The 24,489-nt window shown below is 34.2% G+C and overlaps 1 protein-coding gene, 1 long non-coding RNA gene and 1 pseudogene across 8 annotated transcripts; 2 read left to right on the top strand and 1 right to left on the bottom strand.

The window, feature by feature from the left end:
* Positions 1-509: 509 nt before the first annotated feature.
* Positions 510-8,015, bottom strand: LOC148207682 (phospholipid-transporting ATPase 3-like; annotated as a pseudogene). The gene is made up of 14 exons (XR_015787722.1): positions 7,313-8,015; positions 6,916-6,981; positions 6,008-6,069; positions 5,277-5,358; positions 5,018-5,128; positions 4,127-4,204; positions 3,876-3,972; positions 3,238-3,344; positions 2,810-2,875; positions 1,319-1,441; positions 1,129-1,213; positions 964-1,041; positions 762-878; positions 510-660 (listed from the first exon to the last, which is right to left on the bottom strand). The product of XR_015787722.1 is annotated as a phospholipid-transporting ATPase 3-like (transcript).
* A 1,357-nt stretch (positions 8,016-9,372) lies between these two features.
* On the top strand, positions 9,373-12,644 carry LOC111019226 (uncharacterized). 5 transcript variants are annotated; one of them, XR_002602509.2, is made up of 5 exons: positions 9,373-9,666; positions 9,815-9,932; positions 10,034-10,299; positions 11,923-12,071; positions 12,222-12,644. It is a non-coding gene; the product is annotated as an uncharacterized LOC111019226 (long non-coding RNA). The 5 variants fall into 5 exon arrangements; XR_015787719.1 differs by having other exon boundaries at positions 9,377-9,666; positions 9,775-9,932; positions 10,034-12,071; XR_015787721.1 differs by having other exon boundaries at positions 9,377-9,666; positions 10,034-12,077.
* A 7,879-nt stretch (positions 12,645-20,523) lies between these two features.
* On the top strand, positions 20,524-24,448 carry LOC111019152 (uncharacterized). Of its 2 annotated transcripts, none has more exons than XM_022295466.2 (9): positions 20,524-21,039; positions 22,032-22,112; positions 22,214-22,705; positions 22,849-22,984; positions 23,145-23,307; positions 23,496-23,624; positions 23,775-23,969; positions 24,055-24,177; positions 24,269-24,448. In XM_022295466.2, exons 1-9 carry the CDS (start codon positions 20,856-20,858, stop codon positions 24,374-24,376), a joined length of 1,611 nt encoding a protein of 536 aa, XP_022151158.1. In that variant the 5' UTR covers positions 20,524-20,855; the 3' UTR covers positions 24,377-24,448. The 2 variants fall into 2 exon arrangements, with proteins under 2 accessions (XP_022151158.1, XP_022151157.1); XM_022295465.2 differs by having other exon boundaries at positions 20,525-21,039; positions 22,029-22,112.
* Positions 24,449-24,489: the final 41 nt, after the last annotated feature.

A 24,489-nucleotide genomic window follows, 5' to 3' on the forward strand; every position in this document is an offset into this window, starting at 1 on the left:
CTTAATCATAATGGTAAAACCAAAATTTTTGTGGGGGAACTTGAGGATTACACCAACAGTAAGAACAAGACAAAATATTACATTGAGAGAGCCATAAACTGAGTTATGAACAATCACAAGTTCAATGAGAACCATATAATTTTGCAGATAATTAAAACCTCAGGACTTGATGGTAATTAAAACCTCAGGAACTTGATGGTCCCCCAAATGTTAATTTGAACGTGCATAATTTAGAATAAAAAACAAAAATGCATGGTTGTTAACAGGCCCAGACTCCAAACGGACCATGCGCATTTTTTGATCTGATTTAAAATGGTTAATACCTTACAAGATCAGAATTGGGCTCGTTTCTCCCATGCCCCTCTCATAAGCCTAGCATCATTAAAATTAAATCCCTTTCTTGTACAGCATCAGCTGATATATAACCTGCAAAAATGTTCTCTCTAAGTTGAATTGGTTTGTCAGAAGTCCAGATAATCACCACTGCATATGTGCTATGAGACACAAACCTCTTCCACTTTTCATCCCATTCTTCTCAGCAATTCCCCTCTCTATTTCAGTGATACCAGTGCCATAAATCTCTCCCCCAATTGAGCACTTAAAGAACTCCATTAGATTCCTGGTAAGAGTACCAGTTTTATCTGAAAAGATGTATTCTACCTGATCAAAAGCCACAATTTAAAACAACTGAAGTACCATCTTTGAGAAAAGGTTTGATTTTCCATATAGCTTCTGAAATATTTGGTCAAGTAAATATTTACCTGTCCAAGTTCTTCATTCAGATTGGAAGTCCTAGCTAGTGCAGGGGTATTGCTATCAGCATGGTACATATTTAAATCCTTATTGATATATTGTGTTGACTGAATAAATTTAATCATCTGAAAATTTGATTGAGTAAAAATAAATCCCCAAGAAAATAATCTGTGTATTACTAATACAGGATTAATTTACTGAAATACCCACCTCAATGGAAACATAAAGAGAAATAGGAATTATTGTTGAGTACAGAGTAATCAGAGTAAACATGGTCAAAATGACAACCTGTGGAAGTCACTATTCAGAATCAACAGAACATAAAAATAAGATGAAGAAAAATAGAGACAAACATTAACCATAACAAGAAGTTACCAGGAACCGGTTGCGAGGGTTAAATTGGTTTTCCCCTCCCTTATCAAGAGCCAAGTAGTAGTACTTTTGGTTTACAAACACGCCACTACAAGTTCCAAGATACCAGAGAAAAAGAATAAACCATCAAGGACAAAACTGAAAAAGTATGAGTAGGGAATAAATTAACAAAAGGAAATGAATCTTATCATACCTGCCAATGGCTCCAATCAAACACATGGCAAAGAGCGTACCAAAAAGTGTGAGTATAAGTTTGTCAAGTTTTTTTCTCCAGAGTACTTCTTTTGGAGGGAACATTCATAGCATTCATCATAACCTGCAAATTTATTAATTCCAAACAAATTCATAAAAGCAGCATCATCTAGAAAAACTTGCAAGGTTTGACCATGAAAAGAACAAAACTAATAATAAAAAGAGTAAGTTAAGAGGTCAGGGGAAAGCAAGATGTTAAAAAAGGAAGGGCTCGTAGAATGGGTTGAAAGGTAACATTCCTGGTGAAAACGGTCAATTATAGATTTTCCTTTTCTTTTTTGATAACCAAGGTATCAAGGTGCCTCCCTCAGCATCATGGGCTGCGACCCCTAGACGCAACAAGGGTTAAAATTACAAGGATATCTCCAAACACCCCAAGATTTACCACCATTACCACGCTTGGTATACAAAGCAGACCAATTATTATATATCCACTTTTAATATGTTGATAAAACTTTCTATTGAATTTTCACTGAGAGGAAGAATGCCAGGTACATATGACAGGTATTTTGAACTCTCCCAGTCCAGCTACTATGTACTCTCCATTCCTTTATTCTATCAGGTATCTCACAACCCAATTCGTAAGGCTAAAAGTCTAATTAGGTTCCACCGTAATCACTTTAACTACCCACTTTCCAAGCTGAGAACACAGTAATCCCCTCACTCACCGTTACTGAAGCTCATTTAGCCGGTTCTTCCTCCACGTGTTAGAAGCATCGAGGATACATATCTCAATGTAAATCCATTTCTTTTTTTTTATATATAAAAAAAAAAAGCTGCATCTAATTTGTATCAGAAGTAGTTACAAAGGCAAGGGAAATCAATGTCTGAGCCTAGTAGAAAAGAAAATGAAATCAATAAAGGGCTTTCCACTGTGCAAAGATAAAAATGGAGAGAAGTTGCAAAAGTCCTTTCTGAAAATCTTATAAAAAAAAAAAAAGGTTCTTTCTGATAAGGAGCTCACGAAGTGAATTTTTACTTTTCTTTTCCCCTCTTTTGATAAGAACCAATTGAAATGAATTTTTTTCCATATACATTTATCCTCACAAACATTTACGTTAATGTCCTTCCTAGGCATCCCATGAAATTGCAATCGCTGGTTCAAGTTAATTTTTTGCTGAGACCTTATTTTTTTTTTCTTTTTCATGAGAAACAAATATTTCATTGAAGGTATGAAATATTACAAAGGGGGGAAAGAAACCCCAAAAGACTAGGAATAATAAGCTCTCATCATTGAGGTTATAATTTGTAGATGGTAAAAACATTTACACCAACCAAGCACCTTGACAAAAGTTCATTCAAAAAATTAGATTTTTAACTGTCTAGACTCAAATTAAAGAATGAAATCAAAACGATTACCATCGGCACCTAAACCATAATAATATTGTCATATGAATCCATTAATGTCCACAATTGATACAGGATAACTGACCTTTGTTTCATGACCTGTAAAAATAACAGCCCCGACAATATACTCAGTGTTCCTAAGACTGCATCCCTGAAAACCATATTGAGAAAGCATAAAAGTTAGTAGCAAACATGATAGCACTTTCTAAAAGCACAACTAATAAATCACAAAATAAATAACAATGAAAGCAAAAGTTACCCTCACACACTAAAGGTTACTGTGGAAAAGCCAACCTATTTAATTGGACCAAAATCCACTATTTGAGGGCCATAAAACACACCAACAGCAAGAAGCCAGATTGCAGGATTAAAAGGGAAAAAGAAAAATTGTTTTTGATAAGAAACATAGAAAGGTTATATTCCACAAAAAGGCAACGAAAAGCACCTCCCAAAAACTACTATAAAGCATTCCAATCATACATGGAAAAAATAAATAAATAAATAAATTTATACTCGCAATAGAAGCTGGTTTGGGCTGAGAGGTAATGTTTGCTTCTGAATAATAGCATTGCCGGTGAAAGTGTAGAGTGAATTGTTTGGTTGCTCACATTGTACTTCACCTGCAGTTTTAAGAGGTAAAAAATAATTAACATCTTTTATGAATACTAGTAATGAAGAAAGAAAGCTAATGAAATGATATCACGCATGGGACTATGGACTATTTTCACGTTCAAGGACATTGATTTTCAAGGGAGGACAGGAAAGCAAAGAATAAAAAAAAAACTAAACAATTTAAACTAATATCAAATAGTCAATGGGTTCAAGAGATACACCATCCATACCTTGAGACAGCTAATTAAACTTAGAGAGGACATTTTCCACTTTCTTGACAATCTTGAATCTATAGAGTAATTATCATAAAGAGTCTAATTAACAGCTTCTCATTCACATCATTAAACGTTCATTAAGTAGAGATGTTCAGCTACCCCATCCTCCATGCCAACTTCTATAACCAGTTGTCCTTGCATAGCATTCATTATGTCATAGTTTTCACATTTAGTCAACTTCAGAGCCGTAAAGAAGTCACAAAATGCATAATCGTGATGTAAAAGTGGTCATGAAAACAAAAAGAATCAATGTAGAATCTGAACCTTTAAATTCTGATGCCTTCTCAGAATTCAGGTAATCCCAGGTCTTTTCCAGGGCCTTTCTAATCTTCAAATTTGTCTCCCCATCCAGATTAGCAGTCTACAAGCCAAAAACAGAAAACTAAATATTTGTACTTTTGAATCTAGATTCTTCACCATTATTAGAATTTGGATCAGCAATTATTTAAAAGGATAAAAATGGGGAAAAACTAAGGTAATTAAAACAAAATAATTAAGATGGAAAGAGGAAGAACCTCAATGTAGCAGACACCATCCGGATTTGTACTGGCAAGGAAAAGAAGATCCGCAGGAAAAAATCCATCTTGCCGAACCTGCATCAATGACATTATCCCAGTGGAAGTAAGTTAAAAGTCACACAAGGGGGGGACCCAATCTGTAGAGAGTGTAAATCCGAGACAGAAACTCTTGTTTGTAACCTATAGGGTGCTTCCATTGTACAAGCTCCTTTTATAGTGGACTTTTCTTCTTTTTTGAATAACCTATTTATATTCTTTCATCTTCTTTCACTTGTCTTAATAAAACCTTGGTTTTCATTAAAACTTTTCTTCAATAAGATTTTTGTCAAAATCTATAGAGAGCAAAGAAGCTATCGCCCATATTCAGTCAACCTAGCATAACTCCTGCCAACATGACCAAAGTTCAGTGAATAAGCCACTTATACTTCCACAAAGGAATTATAGTCTTGTAGATTCAAATTCTCATCCTATATCTATGTAATATATTCTCAGCAAGAAAGAAAGGGAAAAAAAAAAAAAGAGAGAACCAATCGCTCTAGCCTTTACATAGTCCTACCCCTTCCACCGTACCTCACGACCATACAACATGTGAAGGGAGAAAGAGAACGAGGACGGTAGGAGAGACAGAGTGAGAGATCATTGTCAAAAATATTTTGAAGAAGAAAACACTACATTTTAAAACCTAGTCACAATATAGCAATATGTAACAAAGAAATTACATATAACATAAAATGAAATATCATAGTCCAAATGATAAAGGAGGGCAACAAACTCCTATCCGATGACAATCCTGTTCTTCAAATAATAGGGTTTTTATTGTCAAATATTCAAGTTCTAGATAGGAAAAAAAAAACGTTGATAAAAGCCATAAAATAAAATAGCACTCACCCTAACGATGTCCCCAACCTGCAACCTTTTCCAAGGAACGCTCTCCCACTTTTGATCTTGCAGCAGATCTACAGTATTATTATTAATTGCCATATCGTTCTGGAATCGCTTCTGCATGACGTGATTAAATGTTATGACATAAATAAAGAAGTTATGCATTCAAAGCACCTTATATATATAATACATAGAGGCTGTTTCGTAAAAATTTCAACGTCCGAGTCAAAATAATTGAAAGGCAACCATACAGTATGGCACTCACCCAGTCCTCAAATGCTTCTTTAATGAGAGAGACAAGTAAAACCAGAGTTAAAGGGACCACGTTTGTAATTGGATGCACAGGACTGCATGAGGAATAATAATTAAAACAAATAATTAAAAAGCTAATCATTAACTAATATTCAGTTGCTCAAACCCAATTTAATACCATAACCATAAGTCTCAAACAAAATAAAAATCAAATGATTAAAAAAATGGACAAGTAGATGCATTATAAAATTTTAAAGCAACATTTCAAATTTTCTGATCATGAAACAAGCTGTAAAAAGAATTAAATGCAAAAACAAGGTAAAGTAAGTTCTTTATTGTCCTAGGGAAAAACCATAGCCCGCCTTTTGACAATCTGCTAACAGACCGTTTGTTTCCTCTCAAGCAAACTGACAATCAACTAATTTGTCAAAATCCTACTGCAACAAATCTGAATTCCATTTCAAGTAGCTATGATTTTTATGGAACTTACCACATGCGCTAAAATACTAAATCACCCAATACGGATCTCATGAGTCCCCATGGTGTCCCATTTAGTAATAAAAAAATTTTAACTGCAATAATATCTTTTTATGTCAACTCCAGAAAAATATTGATAACAATAACGATAAGCCAAAACAACCAACATAACGTCTTCTACATATCAAACAATTATTAAAAAACAATGTGTAGGGTAACTGGGGGATGCTACCAAATGCGAACACGCCTCTCCATCTATTAACTAACCTGATAGGTGTGGTGGATAAGATTGAGATGGTAAGAAAGTATAGGTTAGCCACACGCCTGAACTGTCAGTGAAAAAAATACAGAACTTTCTTAGACATGTAATGTTTAAAAAGGTGATAATGATAGCAGAATCAAAAGTTGTAACAAGCAGAAACAACAATGAAGCAAGGATAATGAAAGAAACAGTTGTCTTGTAACTTTTAAAATTTTCAAATAATGCCAATTGGAGTGGTTTTTTGTAACTCCTTCAGCCTAGGTTTGAAAGATGTTTATCTTCCCATCCTTTTCTTGAGTTCTTTTGGGGTAATACAATTTTGCTTTCTCGTAAAAATAAATTTAAAGAAACAGTTAAAACTTCAAAAATTGCAGATACAACGTTAACACTTATTCTAGGGTTTTTACCAACAGTGTTAATGTGATCTCGACAATGAATTGACTAATAGATAGTAGTACAAAAATACAACCAGTAATTAATACCAACAGTCCAATCCCATCATTTGAACTCACAAAAACAAAACTAACATAGTATGAACCTAACTTTCCAAGATATTCCTATTCCTAAAGATAATTACAGAAGAAATTCTTTAAGGAGCATGGTTTCCCATTCCCCTGTAAATCCTCAAGTTCCTAATAGCGATAAAACGTTCCTCAAAGCGATAAAATATTAAATCTATCGTTTCCATGGCACCATATTATCGGAACAATGGGTATGATAAGTAACTGCCACGCCAGTTTGCGACGGTAAAATACTAGTGCTTCTTATACATCAACTACTTGACATCCGCAACGACTTTTGAATAAACTTCTTCTAAGTTCAATCATTCGCCACTTCTAATTTGACAAAAAAGCCTATCCAGGCAACCAAGTAACAAAACAGTAATAGACTTGGGACGCTTAAAATTACTTACTTGTTCGAACAGCCCTTTCGGAAAGAAAGTGAAGAAGTTGTACTTAGTCGTTGAAACAGAATTCCCCTGTAAACAATATCAAATTGGCAGCCATTCAAATTTACAGAACAAAGATGAAAACAAGTTTCTATACATTGAACCAAAAGGTGGACAAACAAAGTAAGTCGTGGGAGAGAAACTTTGGAATTAGACATGCCAATGAGCGCATAGACTAGACAATCTTGGCTGAAGAAAAATCGAGCAACAAAATATTCGCTCATGAAACTTTCTTGTTTCCCTCCACAGATGGACCAAAGCCAAGTTCCGGGAGTTCCAACAAAACAAATCAAAGTCCGCCTTGTATCTATACGTCAAAAACCAAAACATTAAAACACTAAAATAAATCAACAAATCATACCTTGAATTTGACAATGAAATTGGCCTCGCGATCATTGCAGAAGATGGTACGATATCCTGGGGCCTGCGGCTGGACTCGCCCGAGCCGAACCGTAGTAGTAGAGGTGGTCCTCTCCTGCATTGCTGAGTTTCCGCGCCCAAATCTCGAACTAGATGGTCTAACCCTATCCCATCCACTCATTTCCTCGCTCCCGAGGTCTCCCGATCCGGACTCACCGAGTCGGTTCAAGAAAGACAATCCACAACAACCCCTCTCCCCCGCGCAATCAACCCGCCTCCGCCTGATTCCGGTGGTGCAATGCAATCGCTCCGGTGAAACGCAGAGAAAGCGCTCTTCAGAATGGAACTTTCGCCTCTTGTTCGTGTCTTTTCGCAATTTTGACCCTCCGTTTTCTACTTCTCCTTGCCCAATGCCTAGTCAGGACCGCCACGTCATGCCAACCCGAACCATCGTGTAAGGTACCGACCTCACGAAGCGCGTGGTCGTGCACTGGGAAGTTGGCGGCTTTCAACGGTTTTTCTGATCGTGGTGGCGGTGGGATGGAATAAACCGTAAAACGACGGGGAGTTGTTGATAACAGTCTTTGCGATGGCGCGCGTGAGGCTCAATCGCCAGTAGCGGGTGGGGGCCGTTGTGGAATGGGCGAGTGTATCACACGAATCTACGCGCTGTCGTCCTGGCTTCTGTGCGGAGGCCGGAGAAGTTTCTCCTCTCTTCTCTTGCAGATAACGGGGCCAGTTGGCGCTGCCAGTCTTAATTCGTAATTAACCACGTAACTTACCTTGACGTGGTAATTCGCAAAGACACCTGCCTTTTAACCTTTTTAATAACCGAACATTTTCCTCCTGTTTTTTCACGGTAACAAATTTTAATTACCATCAAATTCGCATTCAAAAGATAATAACAAGAAGAAGAGGAAATAAGATGTATTGATAATCAAAAATTCCACTAGAAAGTCTCCCGTCCTCTATTTTGGGAAATCCACAAATAAGCCAATTTGGAGCAATTGCATTTTTTGGCATTAAAAAATATTAACTTAGATCTATATGGGATAAGCTACCTTTTTTATGTTATATTATAAATAGTTGATATAAGTGAGGTAATTTTAACGTTTAATTCTAGAAAAGGTAAATAATATATTAACCAGTTGAGTTATGTTTTCATGACCTATTAATCAGAGATATGTGTCTTAACCACTCGAACTATGCTCGGTTTGGCATGAGATATTGATATTTTACTATAAAAACTATGATCAAAATAATAAATATTAATTTGATGACAATGAAAATTCATTCATTAAATTATTTTAATCAATTGATCGAAATTTATTATCAATCTATTTACATGTATTGGAAGCAAAATACACAAGAGTTAGGTTAACAATTTTGTTTGGTTAGGATAAGTATATTTATAATTATGCTGACGTATCTTTTTTATTATTCTGTAAATTACGTCTATTTCATATTAATGACGATTAGTATGTCGTGTTGAAATGTAAATAATGCTATTTTATTGTGTCCACAAATATTGAATTTTCAAACATTTTGACATGGTAACTCAAGTGGTGGAGGTTCTTTTTTGAGACACGGCTTGATGAATGTGTTAACCAAGTCTGCCAGCATTGAAATAAGGGGAAAAAAATATTCAACAAAACAACATACAACTTAATTGTAGTTGCTATTAAATTAACACATTATATAATTGACCAGTGTTTTATCACATAACTTTAAAATATGTGATGCAATTGCGTAGTTATACAAAATGAAAGATACCTTGTCAAATTATCATGGTTCTCATCTTAAAACTTGCATGTAAGCATGAACAATACAATATTCTAATTTACGATATGTTCCAAAACGAGCATAATTCGGTGATAATTGAAACCGATATGTATCTAAGTTCGAATGTTCACCCCACATGGTATACTAAAAAAAGAAAATATCGTGTTCTACCTAAAAAAAAGGAGCAATGTACTAGGAAAAGAAAATGACCCGATTTAACATATTACAAAAAAGAAGTAAGAAATATATAACAAAATTGCAGGAATTGGGGTCTCTCATTATCTATTGTGAAAGCAAGGGCTTTTTTAAATAAACAATGACAAGATTTGGTGCTGTGTTTCTGTGCTGCGCCAGTCGCCAAATAACTGGGAGAGGTAAACTTTTTTCGAGCCTCCGTGCTTCATCTTCTCGAGGGAACTGTTCGAATTCGACGACTAAGTTCCATGTATGCTCGTTCTCCATCTCCGATACGTCAATACCATGCTCGAAAAGAAGCAAAAAAGAAGAGTTGGAGGGGACAATAAACAGTTCAGTTCAGTTCGGTCCGAAGAAGGATTCATGTACTCTTACGAGGTTCGTATTCGTTCATCGCCCCATTTTCATTCCTACAGTTTGTTTTACTTAAACTATCCATTTACTTGAAGGGAGAGTTTATAGGATATGGTCAAAATTTGTCTCTAGGAAAGTGGATTATCATAATTTATCTAAAATCATGGCGCAGAAACATACACATTCCCCGGAAGCTGTGGCTAGTTAAATTAATAATGATGCATATGACCGGAAGGCGAGTTTCGGAAACAGGGCAAGCAAAGGGTAGAACGATTAATTTTATTTTGAAGGTAAAGTGAGTGGAGGAAATCGAAATCACATGGATAGCTTAAATCAAATGTGTCTTGTCAATCGAGCCATCACTGATATCTTTACATATCTACTTTTGCAGTTCATGGATAAAGTGGAAAATCATGAGCCTAATAAAATGCAATGTCATTTGGTTTACGAATCCCACGGCAGTTACAATTACGGCGTAAAATTTCATGGAGCGAGCAAGAACTTTATTGTTGGTGCGTTTAAATCCAGGAATCCACTCTTGAGATGAACTGCTCAATGGAAATTAAAGACAGATAGCTTGCTGTTTTATCTGAGAGAGATGAACTCCCTCTGTAAAAGAGGAATAATATGCGAACCAAATGGTGGATGAGGGAACAGGTAAGTTGTTAATACGCTCTTATTTATTTCAGATGCATCACATTTTTTTAGATTTAAGTTTACATCGTTATAAAGTTCGGGAGATATGTGATCAACTTTCTTTTAACTTGTCTGGTAAGTAGTTAATAGGAGGTACTTTTTGGATGAGTTTTGGTTAATCGAATTCTACTTGTTGGGAACTCTTTTTCCTTTTTTCTTTTTGGTTTTCAGTAACTTCGGGCTAGACATAATTGATCATTTAAACAACTTCAACTATATGTATTAACACTACCCAAGATTGATGGGACCGGCCAAAGGGATTCCTGTGTTATAGTATTCAGGCAGTTCTTTTAAATACCAGTATATTTGGTATGTTACCAAATCAAATTGTGATTATTCATGCAGAAAAGGTGTCCAACCTTGATAACAGACTGAACAACGATGAATATCATTATCATATGTCAAAACAAAAATCGATTTCACAGCTAGTCACAACTTGAGGCAGCAGAAACATTGAATATCTCTCTCATCTAGATCCCCCAAAACGTCTAGAATTGTCAGATATAAGATTCAATGTTTCAAATCGAGCCTCAAAAAGTCTTTAAGAGATGTAACTGTTTGAACTCTAGGTTCTAAGAAAATGGTATCTGGCCAATGTGGTTATTCAAAATCAGATGCTCGTTGCTGCATAACTATTATTTTGAACACTTTCCACAATTTTTAGAACGAGGCACTGTTAGAAGAGTACTTACTTAGATAGTCATTTATTCATCCACTACCTACCACACTGAGAGTTTGCTTTTATGCGAGTAAAATTTTATGTTCATGTGCATACCACCTATCAATAAAACTCAACCACAAATTTCATTGCGTATAACTGATGTGTTGACCACTTTTTGTCACAAACTTAACAATCTCCTCATTGAACAAAGATCTACCAGGTTTTTCCTCAACAATATTTTTACCAGAGCATGTTGTCTATCTAGTAGAGTTCTATTATCGAAGTAATGTGGTCACTAAAGGGTCTAATTTTTGACATAAAAAGTTGTTTTCTTTGTTTTGTTTTTTGATATTCATTGGATTCGGGCCAACTTGTATGCATGTTGATTAATCTTACAAAACAACAACCTGACCCTACTATATTTGAATGTCAAATAAACTTATTGGATATATATATATATATATATATATATATATATATTTATTATTATTTTTTTAATGAAAAACCAAACTTTCATTGGAAAACATGAAAGAAAATACAATGTCATCTAAAAAAACTAGTCCCACAAAAGGAAGAAATTCGTAGGATATTAAATCGTAGGTCGGTAGCCACAATGGCTTGAAACCCTTCGCAATCCTTTATTCTTCTTTCATTGGCATTTATTTACCTCCAGACTAGCCCATGGTAGTTAAAAAGTTCATATTTGCTTGGATCAGATTAAAGTTAATTTAATTTACCTGTGAGCAGGCATCACAGGCATCAGTGAATAAGAGAAAATCCATTATTGGCTTGAATTTAATTGCACATGATTGATGCAACTAACATAACATGGCAATTATTACTTGGAAATCTATCCAATTATTTTGTACATCATATCTTATGAGTTATGCAGTAACTTGTGTTGTTTTGTAATGCCTCTTGAGGTCTTGGCACATTCTGCATCAATGGGCAGCAGTTTCTTTGTGCTGTGAAGGGTGAATGTCTTTGGTCTTTATGCCCGGATAGGAGTTCCTTTTGCTGTGCTGGAAGGCAAATGAGGATATAATACCGTTAATGAAGAGGAGACTATCTGGTAAATGTGCGGATCCATTTTCCTAACAAGGATTTCCAAATTTTTGCTTCTGTAGACTGCGTCATTATATAACTGATTTACTGAAAACTTTTTTTTTTTTTTTTTGCCATTCCGGCCAAAAACCCATCTAATTCTGTTGATATGATACAGTTGCTGTTGCCAAGTGGGCCAGTGGCGGCCATGGGAAACTAATGAACTTATGTGCGCTTCGCCAGTGGTCTATACACGTCAAGAATGGTAATCTTAAAAATATATCTTCACGGTCATGGCTTTTCTCCACTCCACATGTCAAGTTGCAAACGGGTGCACCATGTATCAATTTCTTAGTTGTTTTCCTCAGCAATGTTTTATTAAGTATAGTTTTTGTTCTCTTGAAATCAGATTTTTTTCACCCATCAGGAACAGATATTCTGCTGAAAAAAAGTGGAGGAAGATCAGTTGGTAGACCATTATATATTGATTTTGGGATTTTATTCCTCATTTGTTAAACTAATGTGCAGCTAAGACTAGAAAGCAAACTACAGCAATTTGATTTTTACCATGGCCTTGTTAACATGCTGGAAGTTTGGTGCATTCTCTGAGTTCAGAAAAAAGAAAGGAACGTTTTTCAATAAGACTATTCTTTTCTGCTCATTAGAACTTTGATCGCAGCGTAGAATTCACTATTCATCCTATTTGGGACACCATGCAACACCAATGAGCCATTTGTATTCTTATATCTTATAGGTGCTTCTATCTTTTATATGTATATTTCCTAAACGCAATTGTTGGAAAATTTTATCATCTGAAAATACTGTCTCGAAAACTATATCCCAAACACATTCTTAATGCCGAGCATTCCATATAGTAAATTCAAGTCTTTAGGGGTTTGCTTTAACAGTCACCTCGCAATTTTAGGTTAATCAGGGGACAGATTTTCCAAAATTAGGATTCAAGGGGGAACCTAAGTTAGATGCTAGTAGCTACATATTGTGATTTGATGCTTGAAAGGCACTTATTTGAATCCTTTTCTTTTCTCTGGTTCAATTCAATCACTGGCTTATACGGGCAATAAACCGTACCTCCAGAATAGAAGTATATGTTTGGTAGTGTTTGTATTTTCTGGATCTTGTTGTCACTGTGAAGATGCAACCCACTAGATGCCAATTTCACACGACTGGCAAATTGGGGTCCATGCGTGAACAACTGCAAAAGCCCACCCTTCAAAATTTTTGGGCTGGCCGTCAACAACTCATCAAGATTAGATAGATCGGCCTTAGATGTAGAGGTGAAAAGAAAACTGAAAAGTTCAATATTTTGGGCACAAGCTTTAGCTGGCAGGGTCAAAACTCTATTTTTGTCTGTTCTTTTCTATATTGTAAGCAGTTGATTTAGAAGTTAGGAGATGTGGACAAATTTTGATTTGAATTGGAGCGGTTGTTCAGCCGTCCGGCTGTCATCCAACGAACAAGTCAAAGCAACTGAGTCTATGAGGTGGGGTAGTTTGGTTGCAGACACGGATTCCTCTCTCGGCTCATTTTTACATATCTTTCCTTGGAGTCGTCATTGAATTATTGCAGGATGTTGACACAGAAACTAACACCATTGAAACCACTGTTCCCATTTATAGCTTTGCACTATTAAGTTTTCCTTTTTTTTTCTGGCTCCTTTTCCAGTGCCATTTCTGACCAAAATGTGCCTTCAGTGTTCAAGACTTGGGCAATCTTATTTCTCATCTAGATAGGTTGTTGTACTTGTGCCAAACTTTAGCTTGAACCACACGTGAGGTCCTTTTTTCTGCATCTGCTGCCTGCATTTATTGGTCCTCCTAATGCTTGGTGGACCCAACTTAGAACAAGTTGCATAAATGATTTATGAAAATGAAAATCTTCTACCTTGCAATTTTATCATTCAACAGTATGATTTTTGTTACTGCGGTGTATGATTGTTTAAATCTTCATTAAGTTCACCAGAATTTGGTGGGGCTTTCCCTTTGTGTTTAAACCTAACTCTCTGTCTTTTATTCCTCAGCCTTATACCATGTTTGATTGGTAATTCAGTCATATGTATTAGGTTTGATACCAAATATTTAGAAAGTTCAAAATTTGAAATAGAATGTTAAAAATAAAAGTCCAACAACTCTGATAAGATATAAATATTTTCTTTTACCCCCTGGTAAATGCTAGGGAAAAGAGACAGCTTAAATAATAGATAAAAGACTATTAAAATGATGTAAAAAAATATTTGTAGAGAACCCATGTTTCATTGAGTTCCACAATTTTGTTTCGTTGGACAACATTAATCAACCCTGTGTTGGCAGGTCCAATCACCAACTATTCTATTAGTAAGTTGTTTAGAAACTCAAAAAATATAGCATCAGCAAAATTGGAAGTTGACCTTAAGATATTTGGCTTCAAATGTTGACACTTCGATTCTTAATTTTGTTTGAAGATATATGTGTTAATCCCTAGGAACCCTGAAATCATGGGTTTATTGGCTTTTTCTGAACTTTTAGGACAGTGGGCCAACCCCTGCAAAAGTGGCAACTGCCCCATTTAATTTCCTACTACTAGGCTTTTAATGCCCATCTAAGTTCACTTCAAACCTCTCTCTAAAACTTGTTAATTTTGATTAATTAAAGTTTTCAATATTCCAAGGCTCATTCATAAACCAATAAATAATTTTGTTTCTTCTGGTATATAAAATACAATATATGCTTCCAATTATTGAAAATAGACGTGGCTGCATTCAAAGGCAATGGAACTTGCCCCTCGGCTGGGCATCCTATTCACTGTGTTGCCGGCTAGCTGTTGCCCTACGTGCCTCCCTTCATAAATGAATCCATGCCAATCAATATACAAATACATAAACTTTTTTTTTTCTTAAGAATAAACATTCATAATCTACCAATAAATACATAATATATATATATATATATATATTTGTTTTCGTTAGTACAGAAATGATAGCCACATTAAATAATATTTATTTGGTAGAAACGTAGATGATGAATAAGAGGGCCACATCATTCCTTAAGGTTCCCACCAATTATTGGCTACAAAGTTATTTAGGATGTTTTTCTTTTATTTTTTTCCCGAATAAATATCATATATTCAAGACGTTTGGTTCTCCTTAAAATAAATAAATAACTAAAATAAAAAATCAAGATGTTTGGTATTTTGTCATTAATTGAGGATGTTAGAGTAGGGTGATTAATTAGCAATAATTTTCAATTATTAGAATCTCTTCAAGATGCTTGAGAGTATTTGTATTTTTGATATTACCTCATTTGTTGTATTTGTTCCATTAATCAGTCATATTTTAGACCTGGATTACTTCTAAATAAGATATTTTAATATCTAAAATTTTAAAATTACATATCTAAAAATATAACGGTAAAGAGTGTATTCAACGTCTTTTAGGACAATGAATTGTGTATTTATCATACCTTTAAAACACTCCATTAAAAGAATATTGTGAAGTCTTTTAAAGGAAAGATTAAATTGATATAATTTGTAAACGTACTTAGAGAAAATGTAACTAAAAATGTTTAGCCTTAGTTATTTATTTTGGCATGTCACCTATTAAGCTTTATTTTGTTTTTTTTTTCCGAATATGTCACCTATTAAGCTAGAAGCAAACTATATATATAAAGATATAGCCAAATTACGAAATTGTAATTATAAACCCAAGTTGTTGAATCACGGATTCCTATCCTCGAATCTTGCACTAACATCAGATTTTAGCAAGGAGTTACCATATAATACTAAGTCTATTTTGGGATATATATGTAGGTTTAGGTTTAGAATGATAGAAAATTTGTCTGGGTCAACCTTTAGTTGTCATATTTGAAATTTGAGGACCATTCATAATGTTTTTTATTTCGATTTCTATTTTTTGTTTCCGTTAAATAAAAATAGAAATGTATTTTTCTATGTTGGTTGACATCTATTTTTAAAGTTGGAGGTTCAAATTCTCATTTTTCTAATTTGTTGTATTAGAAAAAAGAATGCATTTCTCTAGCCTTTAATCTTTTATATAAAATATTAAAAATATATGTCATATTTATTGTTTAATATTTATTATGAATTTTATAAGTTAAGAATTATAGATAAAAATTTTACTTGTATTTAAAAAAGGTTGGAATTATGAATAAGAAATAAGAACGTTCTCATTTATTGCTTTTAATTTTATTGATAAACTTAAACATTTAACAGATATATATATATATATATATATATATGTATATTATTTTTTGAAACGTTGTTAGAATTGTATATAAATTTTGGAAATAAGAAAAACAAGTTTCTTATTACTAGTTTATGTTTCCAACATAATGGACTTTACTTATTTTTTTCAATAAAAAAAATTAAAAAAAAGCCAAGCAATCACTTACTGGAAAAGAAACTGATCCAACGATGACAACCAAAAGGCGGGCATGGAAGCCACCCTCCTTTGAAAAAACAAAAAAAAAACGTATTAGATCATTGGTCTAGCTCCATAGCACCAAAAATGTATTAGGGTTCAAGTGATTCACCGAGCTTGGAAGCAACTTTTTCAAGTGTAAAAAATAGTTACCAAATATAATTATATATTTTTTATTAAAAAAACAAGAAAAAAACGATAATGTTAGCAAACGGATCCTTGATTTTGCTGTAAACAAAATTTACGTTTCTTAAAATGAAAAATGAGAAATACGAGGAGTTACCAAACACTTATTATATTTCTCACAAATTAAAAATAAAAAATAAGAAAAAAACAAAAAAAACATTTCAACTGAAATTATAGTAATTGGTTTGTTTTCCCTAGCTATACATTATCATTCTATGTGTAATTTCATATTTTTTTTCCAACCGAGGAGGGGTGGGAAATTTCAACATCAATTGGAGATGAGTTTTGTTTCATAAATTAACACTTTCAAAGTAGATAACTTCTCGTGAGGGGATAAGATTATACATATTTTTTTTCAAAGTGAGAATTTGAAAAAACTGTCTCCTAGTTTTGTACCGATGGGAACTAGTTTTTCTTCTTCTTGCATTAATTTTTAACTACTACAAATAAATGCATTAAATATTTGAATGTTAAGGACGAACTCATACAATTGTATAACAAATTCGACAATGGGATGTAACAAACAGTCTCTTCTACGACTCTTATAAATATGTACTCACTTTTAGTATAGGTGATTCTGTCTAGAATCGACTTATTAATTCAAGTTTTAAATTAATTCAAGCATCAGAGTATTTGTTTATTATGTACAAACCTTCTCACATGACTTGTTCTATTCTACTCGACTTGAAAATTTAATATCAACACGGTATAGATTTTTTAAAAAATAGATTTCAGTAATGGAAGAGGATGGTGAAAGTGAGAGAGTAATAATAGTGATTAAAGGAAGATGAATCATGAATGGCCCACTCCACTTTTATTTATTTAAAGGCACTTCACCTCTCTTTCAGTGATTAATAATTGATTCACTGTCGGTCTCTCTTTTCCAAATTTTGGCAATACCCTCTTTACACACAACCCCAATAATAAATCGACAAAACCGGCTTTTTTTTTTCTTTTTAAATTAATATTAATTAAGTATTTTAGTCTTCAGGAAAAAAAAAAAAAATTGCAAGACAAATTACATCTTAAACTAGACAAGTGTTGTAAGACATTTAAAATTGAAAAAGTATGGTAATTTTTACCCTAAACTTGATAAGTTTTCCTTTAGTAATGGTTAAAACGAAGTATTCCTCGTGTGTATTTAATGGATGATAAAATATATGTTTGATATGAAATTGATGAGATTTCTTTGAAAAACGATATTACAATTGGTTTTTCAAATCGAGCATTGTTTGTTTGTTTGTCTTGACAGTTATTCAATGGTCGATTTTGTACCAACCTTGATTTTTAATGAAATTAACTAGAGGTTTCTCGTTACTTTCTTTAAAATTAGTGGACAGATAATTAAGATTAATGGCCAATCTCGAGATACTTTTACTGATCTATACTCATGTTGGCATCTAAAGTAAAATTTGTAACGCTTATTTCATATCGAGATTCAACTTAATAAAATCGAAAATTGATAACCAACATAGGTGGTTTATTGGTCCAGATACTCACGGGTTCTTAAAAAAAAAGTTGATAAAAATTGATACACTTTACTATGTTTAGGTTAATAATTAATTTTTTTTTCTCAAACTCTGTTTTAGTATATATCATTAGTTTTTGTGAACTAGATTTAAAAAAGTTCAACATATATATATTTTATTCCTTTATTTGAAGGGTAAATATTGACCTAGATAAATAATATATTTTTTTAGTACAACATATGAGAATCACTCAGAACTTCTCGATTAGAGATATATATTAATTACTATTGAACTATGTTCAAATAATATTTGAAACATAGTTAAATATTGTATATATGTCAATTACCATTGAACTATGTTTGAATAATATTTAAAATATATTCAAGTGTCGTATTGGACTAACCGTTCGTTATTTTGACTAATATTTAGCAAAAAGTATTTTTATTTGTCTCAAAGTTTCAATATTCAAATCACATGAAACCATATAAATTAAAGTGGAATAAAAACTGACCTCAGAATTTCCTCCCCCAAATATCTTTTCTTTATGCAAAATGCACGGATAAAAATGATCACAAAATGTCAAAAGCGACATCATCTTGTTTTTCTGACTTTTCTTTTAAAAGAAAATGAATTAATGGTAATATAAGGGCAAAAAAAAAATGTTAAATCTTTCAAAATCACAATCTTGGCCGACCGTATTGCAGTTGACGAAAGTTGTAAATTATTATGTTATTTTTCTTTTATGTTTTTATTTATTTTTCTGTGGACTGAATGATTAATAATAATAATAATAAGATAAAAATATATATTTTTTAATTCTATTTTACTTTTTACATTTTTATCGTTTTATTATTTTATTTTCGAATTGGACCCTCAATTTTAAAAATTTATAATTCAGTTGTTGTACTTTACATATAAAATATTATATTAGTAATTGCAATAGTGGTTGAGAATTTGACTAAAGCTCCACTTTGGGTTGACAAAAATATCATGTGTATATTATTTGTCCGAGGTCTTTGGACTGAAATAAAAATGTAAAATTACGAAGATTTTATTTAAAGGTCATGTGGTAGAAAGTTCAGTATATATTTGAAGTCCAGATAAATATATGTCTTGCATTAATATTTTATGTATTCTTTCCCTGTAGTGCCAGATGTTTAATGTTTTTTTTTTAATTTTGTCCCTAATGTTCTAATACTTTTTTAATTATAAAATACATGTTAAAATGAGTTATTTATAAGTTTATACGGTATAGTCGACAAAAATCTAGGTGAGAAATTCGAGTACCTAACAAAATGGAAATCGAAATTTCTAACACTTTTTAGAAATTTAGGTGAAGAATTAAAATTTTTTTTATCTCATTGATGGCTCGTCTCCTCCTATGACTTTCTAATAAATTACTAGACCCTATATTATGTAAGTTTATAATCAATCAATTTCAGCATCCAACGACAAGAAGGGAATAATTGAAAAATGTTAAAACATTAAGGACTAAATTTTAAAAATTCCAAACATATATTTTAATGCAAAATACACTTTTTGTCCATAAGGTTTGAATTAGGAGTTTATTTGATTCCTAGAAGTTCAAAAGGAATACTTTAGTTATGAGGGTATAGAAGTACATATGTGTGGAATGAGGGAGCTTCCTAAGCACAACGACAAGTAGGAGGTTTGTCGAAGGAGGAAACATCGGTAGGAAGGGGCGTGACTAGAAAAGAGGCCAATGTCGACTAGCACTCACCAGATGAGGAAGAAGGATAAAAGAATATAAAGAGGAGGAGATAGGCTTCTTAAAAAAAAATTAATAAATTACCAACTCATTAAAAGGTCTATATTAGTAAATTTAGTTTGGCAAGTTAGCTACCACATCATAGAATTATTTTTCAAATTTTAGAGACTCAAACTTCAAGAACAAAAAAGTGTATTTGATACTTTTTAATAGAACATTATATTATGGTATAAATGAGAAATGCTCATTTTTTTTCCTACAATTTCAACGAAACGACGAGAGATTTGAATTTCCAACTTTAAAAAAGTAAATGATATTTTAACTCAATAAACTATATTCATAACGACCATAGATGGAGGTTGGAATTTGGTCAACTAAAGTGTTAGAATTATTTAGATTTATGTTAAAAGAAAAATGAAGAAAAGAAGAATTAGATGGGAAAAGGAAAGGAAGGAGAGGGATATGTGAATGTGAATGGGAGAAATTTTAAAGTTTATATATTTATATTTTATTTATATTTATATATGTGAAAGGCAAAGGCAAAGGCAAAGGCAGCCGCATTTGGCATAAAGCTTTGAAGATGGCAGACTCCCACACGTTTGCATAAATCATTTTCTGCCACCTGTCATCTGGTGTCGGTCCCATCTCCATCTCACCAGCCCCGCCCTCGCCCGCGATTGGTCTTCCTTCAAACCTTCCAATTTCCAATTCCCAATTTCCATTTTCCATAGCCGAGCTTCTGCCTTCTGCTTCTTACGCTCTCATCTTCCCTCCATCTCCATCTCCTATTTCTCTCCATTCACATTCCTTACGCTTATATTTTACACACTTTCAATCACAAAAAGACAGTCTCCCGACACACAGAGATTTGGAGGGAGCAAGCGAGGGAGGGAGGGACTCTCCAATCTCTACCTTTAACTTTCTCCTTCTCCATAACTCAGTGTCCAAAGGCAGCTTCCTCTGTCTCGGATGTTCTTTTTTCCTACGTGATTTTCTATGGGTGCCTGCGTGTCCACGCCGGAGGGCTGCGTCGGAGGAAAATTCAAGAAATCTTCCAGGAAGAAGAACCGGAGGAAGAGGCGGAGAGGTCTCAAAACCAGGGCGTTTTCTGGAATCTCCGATGGATCGCACCGGTCCGACCCAATTGACCACCGCTCCTTTTCCAATCCCACTTTCCAAGGTTCCATCTCCCCATTTCTTTATTTATTTATTCATTTAATTCTGGTGGGAGAGAATTTTATTTTGCCTTTCTTCCGGTTGTCTGTCTGTCTGTTTGAGTTTTCTGATGCCGTTTTTCTTTTCATATGTTGGCGTGAAATGTACGTCTTCTGCGGTGTTTGATGAGGGAAAGAAAAAATATCTGATGGAACCAACTTATTTTCATTCCAAAGCTATTCAGCTGATTTTTTACGATTATAATTAATTAAATCATTCTGCCTTTGTGTTCATTTCTGGCAACTTCTTTATTTCTCTGTTTTCTCCTCTTAGTCTGAGTTTTTGGGTTGCTTGTACAATTGAGAAATTGGGTTTCTCACTTTCGAATTTTTATTGATAAAGTAGAAAGCAAGCATTTTAATATTTGGCAGCTGCGCCATATTCAAAGTTTCTGCAAGTCATTTGCAGATTCCCAGATCTTAGTTCTTCCAGAAAGAGCATAGAAGATTCCCTACTCTTACATTTTCTCTTAAAAAATTGGAATTCTGTCATTATGTAGCAGAATGTGGTTGACTTGTCTCAGGAGTTTTCTTCGTCCGATTTGTATAATAATTTTTTTTAAAAATTATTCATATATTTTTAGAACCTGTTGTTTTACATCTTAAAAATATTGAATTCAACTGTTTCTACTTAATCCAACTTCAGGAAATGAGCCAGTTCAATGTAGCCAGCTTTGCCTCTTGTCTAACAAGTTGGCACGTCCGAAATTCTCAACTTTTTTATACATAATTTGCCAATCCTGAGCTCTGTTTTTTCAATTTAAATTTTCATGCCGGGGATCTTGTTTATCATGATATCATAATATCTGCTCTCAAGAGCAACAACATGGAAGAATTTACAACAAACGTTTGAAAGAATGGGATAATGAACTCGTCTTTGAGTGCTGTGAACAACAAGTACTTTATAATCCATTTCTGGCTTTTTATCTGAGTCTGGTATCATTTGTGGCACCAGCAGGAAGTTCCGACGAGGCATGGTTCGATACGGTTGCAAAATTTGAATCAGATTGTGATGAAGACTACCAAAGTATTCCTGATGGTATTGGTTTTTTTTCAAATGTTGTATTGATGGGTAATTTTCTTATTTTCCGTTTGTTGTTTAATCAAATCCACCATTGTCAACCTTGTGAATTCCTGCAGACATACAATCAATTCAGAGCATTGAAGGTGCATCAACATCGAGCGTTTCATCTTCTGGAGATGCTAATCATGGAGATCATAATGCAAGTCGACATAGTGCAACCCCGGATCAGATTCATAGACCAGGGAATTCAGCAAGAGTACATTCTGTGAGCAGCTCCAGCATTCAGGTATCAAGGGATTCACATTCTCAGACCATGAATTCAGATGATGCAGAACCCCAATTCAAGGGTCATGGACACTTGAGTGAGGCCAACGAACCGGTATTCATCGACGAGATCTCCTCTACTGCTGGTGAAAGTTCTGGCAAAGGGGATGGAATATTGGATAATTGTGGGATTTTACCAAGTAATTGTTTGCCTTGTCTTGCATCAACTATAAACTCTGTTGAAAAGAGAAAATCACTAAGTTCTAGTCCTCCGAGTGGGCTGAAAAAGGCGGCCTTGAAACTTTCGTTCAAATGGAAAGAAGGAAATTCCAATGCTGCTTTATGTGAGTGTTCAAGAAGCGTATGCTTTTCATATTCTGGCTTACTGATCTTGTTTAGGCTAACTGCATCCTTGGTTCTTCCACATAAACTTTTAGATTTCTTCTGATTTTGATTGATTTAGTTATTCTTCTTCTGTTTCTTTCAGTTTCGTCGAAAGCGCTTCTACAAAGACCTATGGCAGGTTCTCAAGTACCTTTTTGCCCAGCTGGAAAGAAAATGCTTGATTGCTGGTCACATATTGAGCCTGCTAGTTTCAAAGTTCGGGGAGTAAACTATGCAAAGTAAGAGAGGAACAGTCTTTCTATGATTCCATTTGCATCAATGATTTTTACAACATGGACTTTGTTTATCGAGTTGGCTCACTGTTTGATCTCTCAAATCCAAAATTAATGATCTCATCCTTTCATTTTAACTCCGCAAAATAATCGTACAAATTTGCAGGGACAAGAAAAAGGAATTTGCTTCCAGTCATGCTGCTTACCAACCCTTTGGAGTTGATGTGTTCTTGTCACATCGGAAAGTGGATCACATCGCTCGATTTGTCGAACTGCCTGCGGCTAATTATTCTGGAAAACTTCCACCTATTCTTGTTGTTAACGTTCAGGTAAATCCATGCCTTACTTGTGCACGTGATGATGTATCTGGTTGGTCATAACTGCTTGATAGTTTGATGTCTTCCCTTTTGCTTCTTTTACAATCATCTATATTGCAATGTCTTTGAGTACTATTCTTTCTTGTATTGCCTTGGACTGTTGTAAGTTGTAACTTTGATCTTGTTATTGGATTCAACAGATCCCCTTGTATCCTGCGGCAATTTTTCAAGGCGAAACCGATGGAGAAGGGATAAGTATAGTTTTGTACTTCAAGCTTTCTGATGCATACGCTAAGGAACTTACATCTCATTTTCAAGAAAATATCAGGGTAAGATTCAGCACTTGCAAATTCTCATTCAATCCTTCTATTTCTTCAATAACTTGTTTCACAATCACTGCATTAAAATTCTGTTGTTATTGCAATACTTTGATGTGATATCGGGCATTTTTTTACTGTGTTTACTGGTTCCAAAAACAGAAGCTGATTGATGATGAAGTTGAAAGGGTGAAAGGTTTCCCAGTAGACACAATAGTACCATTCAGGGAGAGGTTGAAAATTTTGGGGCGAGTTGCAAACGTGGAGGATCTTCCGATGAGCGCTGCAGAGCGTAAGCTTATGCAGGCTTACAACGAAAAGCCTGTCCTCTCACGTCCTCAACACGAATTTTACTTGGTAAGTAAAGTTTCTCATTTCATTACAGACAGAATTTGCTGCATATTACAGAATGGTTCATAGGAAAAAAACTGGTGAATTACAGGGAGAAAACTACTTGGAAATTGACTTGGATATGCACAGATTTAGTTACATATCAAGGAAAGGCTTTGAAGCATTCCTTGACAGACTCAAGTGCTGCATTTTGGATGTTGGCCTCACAATTCAGGCAAGTTTCTTTTAACCATGTCTTGTCTCTTTTGGTGCTGACTTTTGAAAACTGTCCAGTTCTTCTTACTTTTTGTTGGGTTATGAAACAGGGGAACAAACCTGAAGAATTGCCAGAGGAGCTCTTATGTTGCATTAGGTTAAATGGAATTGATTACGTAAATTACCAGCAGTTGGGTATGGGTCAAGAGACCCTGTAAAGTGCAACGGCCTTGTATTCACAGAAAGTTCACTAGAAAAGCAAATTTTAATGAGAAATTTTTTTTGCTCCACTTCTACTGGCAGATGTTCCCCCCTTCCCTTATCAGATATG

The sequence above is a fragment of the Momordica charantia genome, unplaced genomic scaffold (genome assembly GCF_013281855.1).
Source record: "Momordica charantia cultivar OHB3-1 unplaced genomic scaffold, Mcharantia_2.0 BLBB01000106.1, whole genome shotgun sequence".
NCBI classification, from domain to species: Eukaryota; Viridiplantae; Streptophyta; class Magnoliopsida; order Cucurbitales; family Cucurbitaceae; genus Momordica; species Momordica charantia.

What these genes read in the sequence shown, in the direction of transcription:
- LOC111019152 (XM_022295465.2), top strand. Translation starts at nt 20,856, where the DNA reads ATGGGTGCCTGCGTGTCCACGCCGGAGGGCTGCGTCGGAGGAAAATTC. An exon ending in TTCCAATCCCACTTTCCAAG is followed by an intron (nt 21,040 to 22,028) that starts GTTCCATCTCCC and finishes TTGTGGCACCAG; the next exon opens with CAGGAAGTTCCGACGAGGCA. An exon ending in TTCTTGTTGTTAACGTTCAG is followed by an intron (nt 23,308 to 23,495) that starts GTAAATCCATGC and finishes TGGATTCAACAG; the next exon opens with ATCCCCTTGTATCCTGCGGC.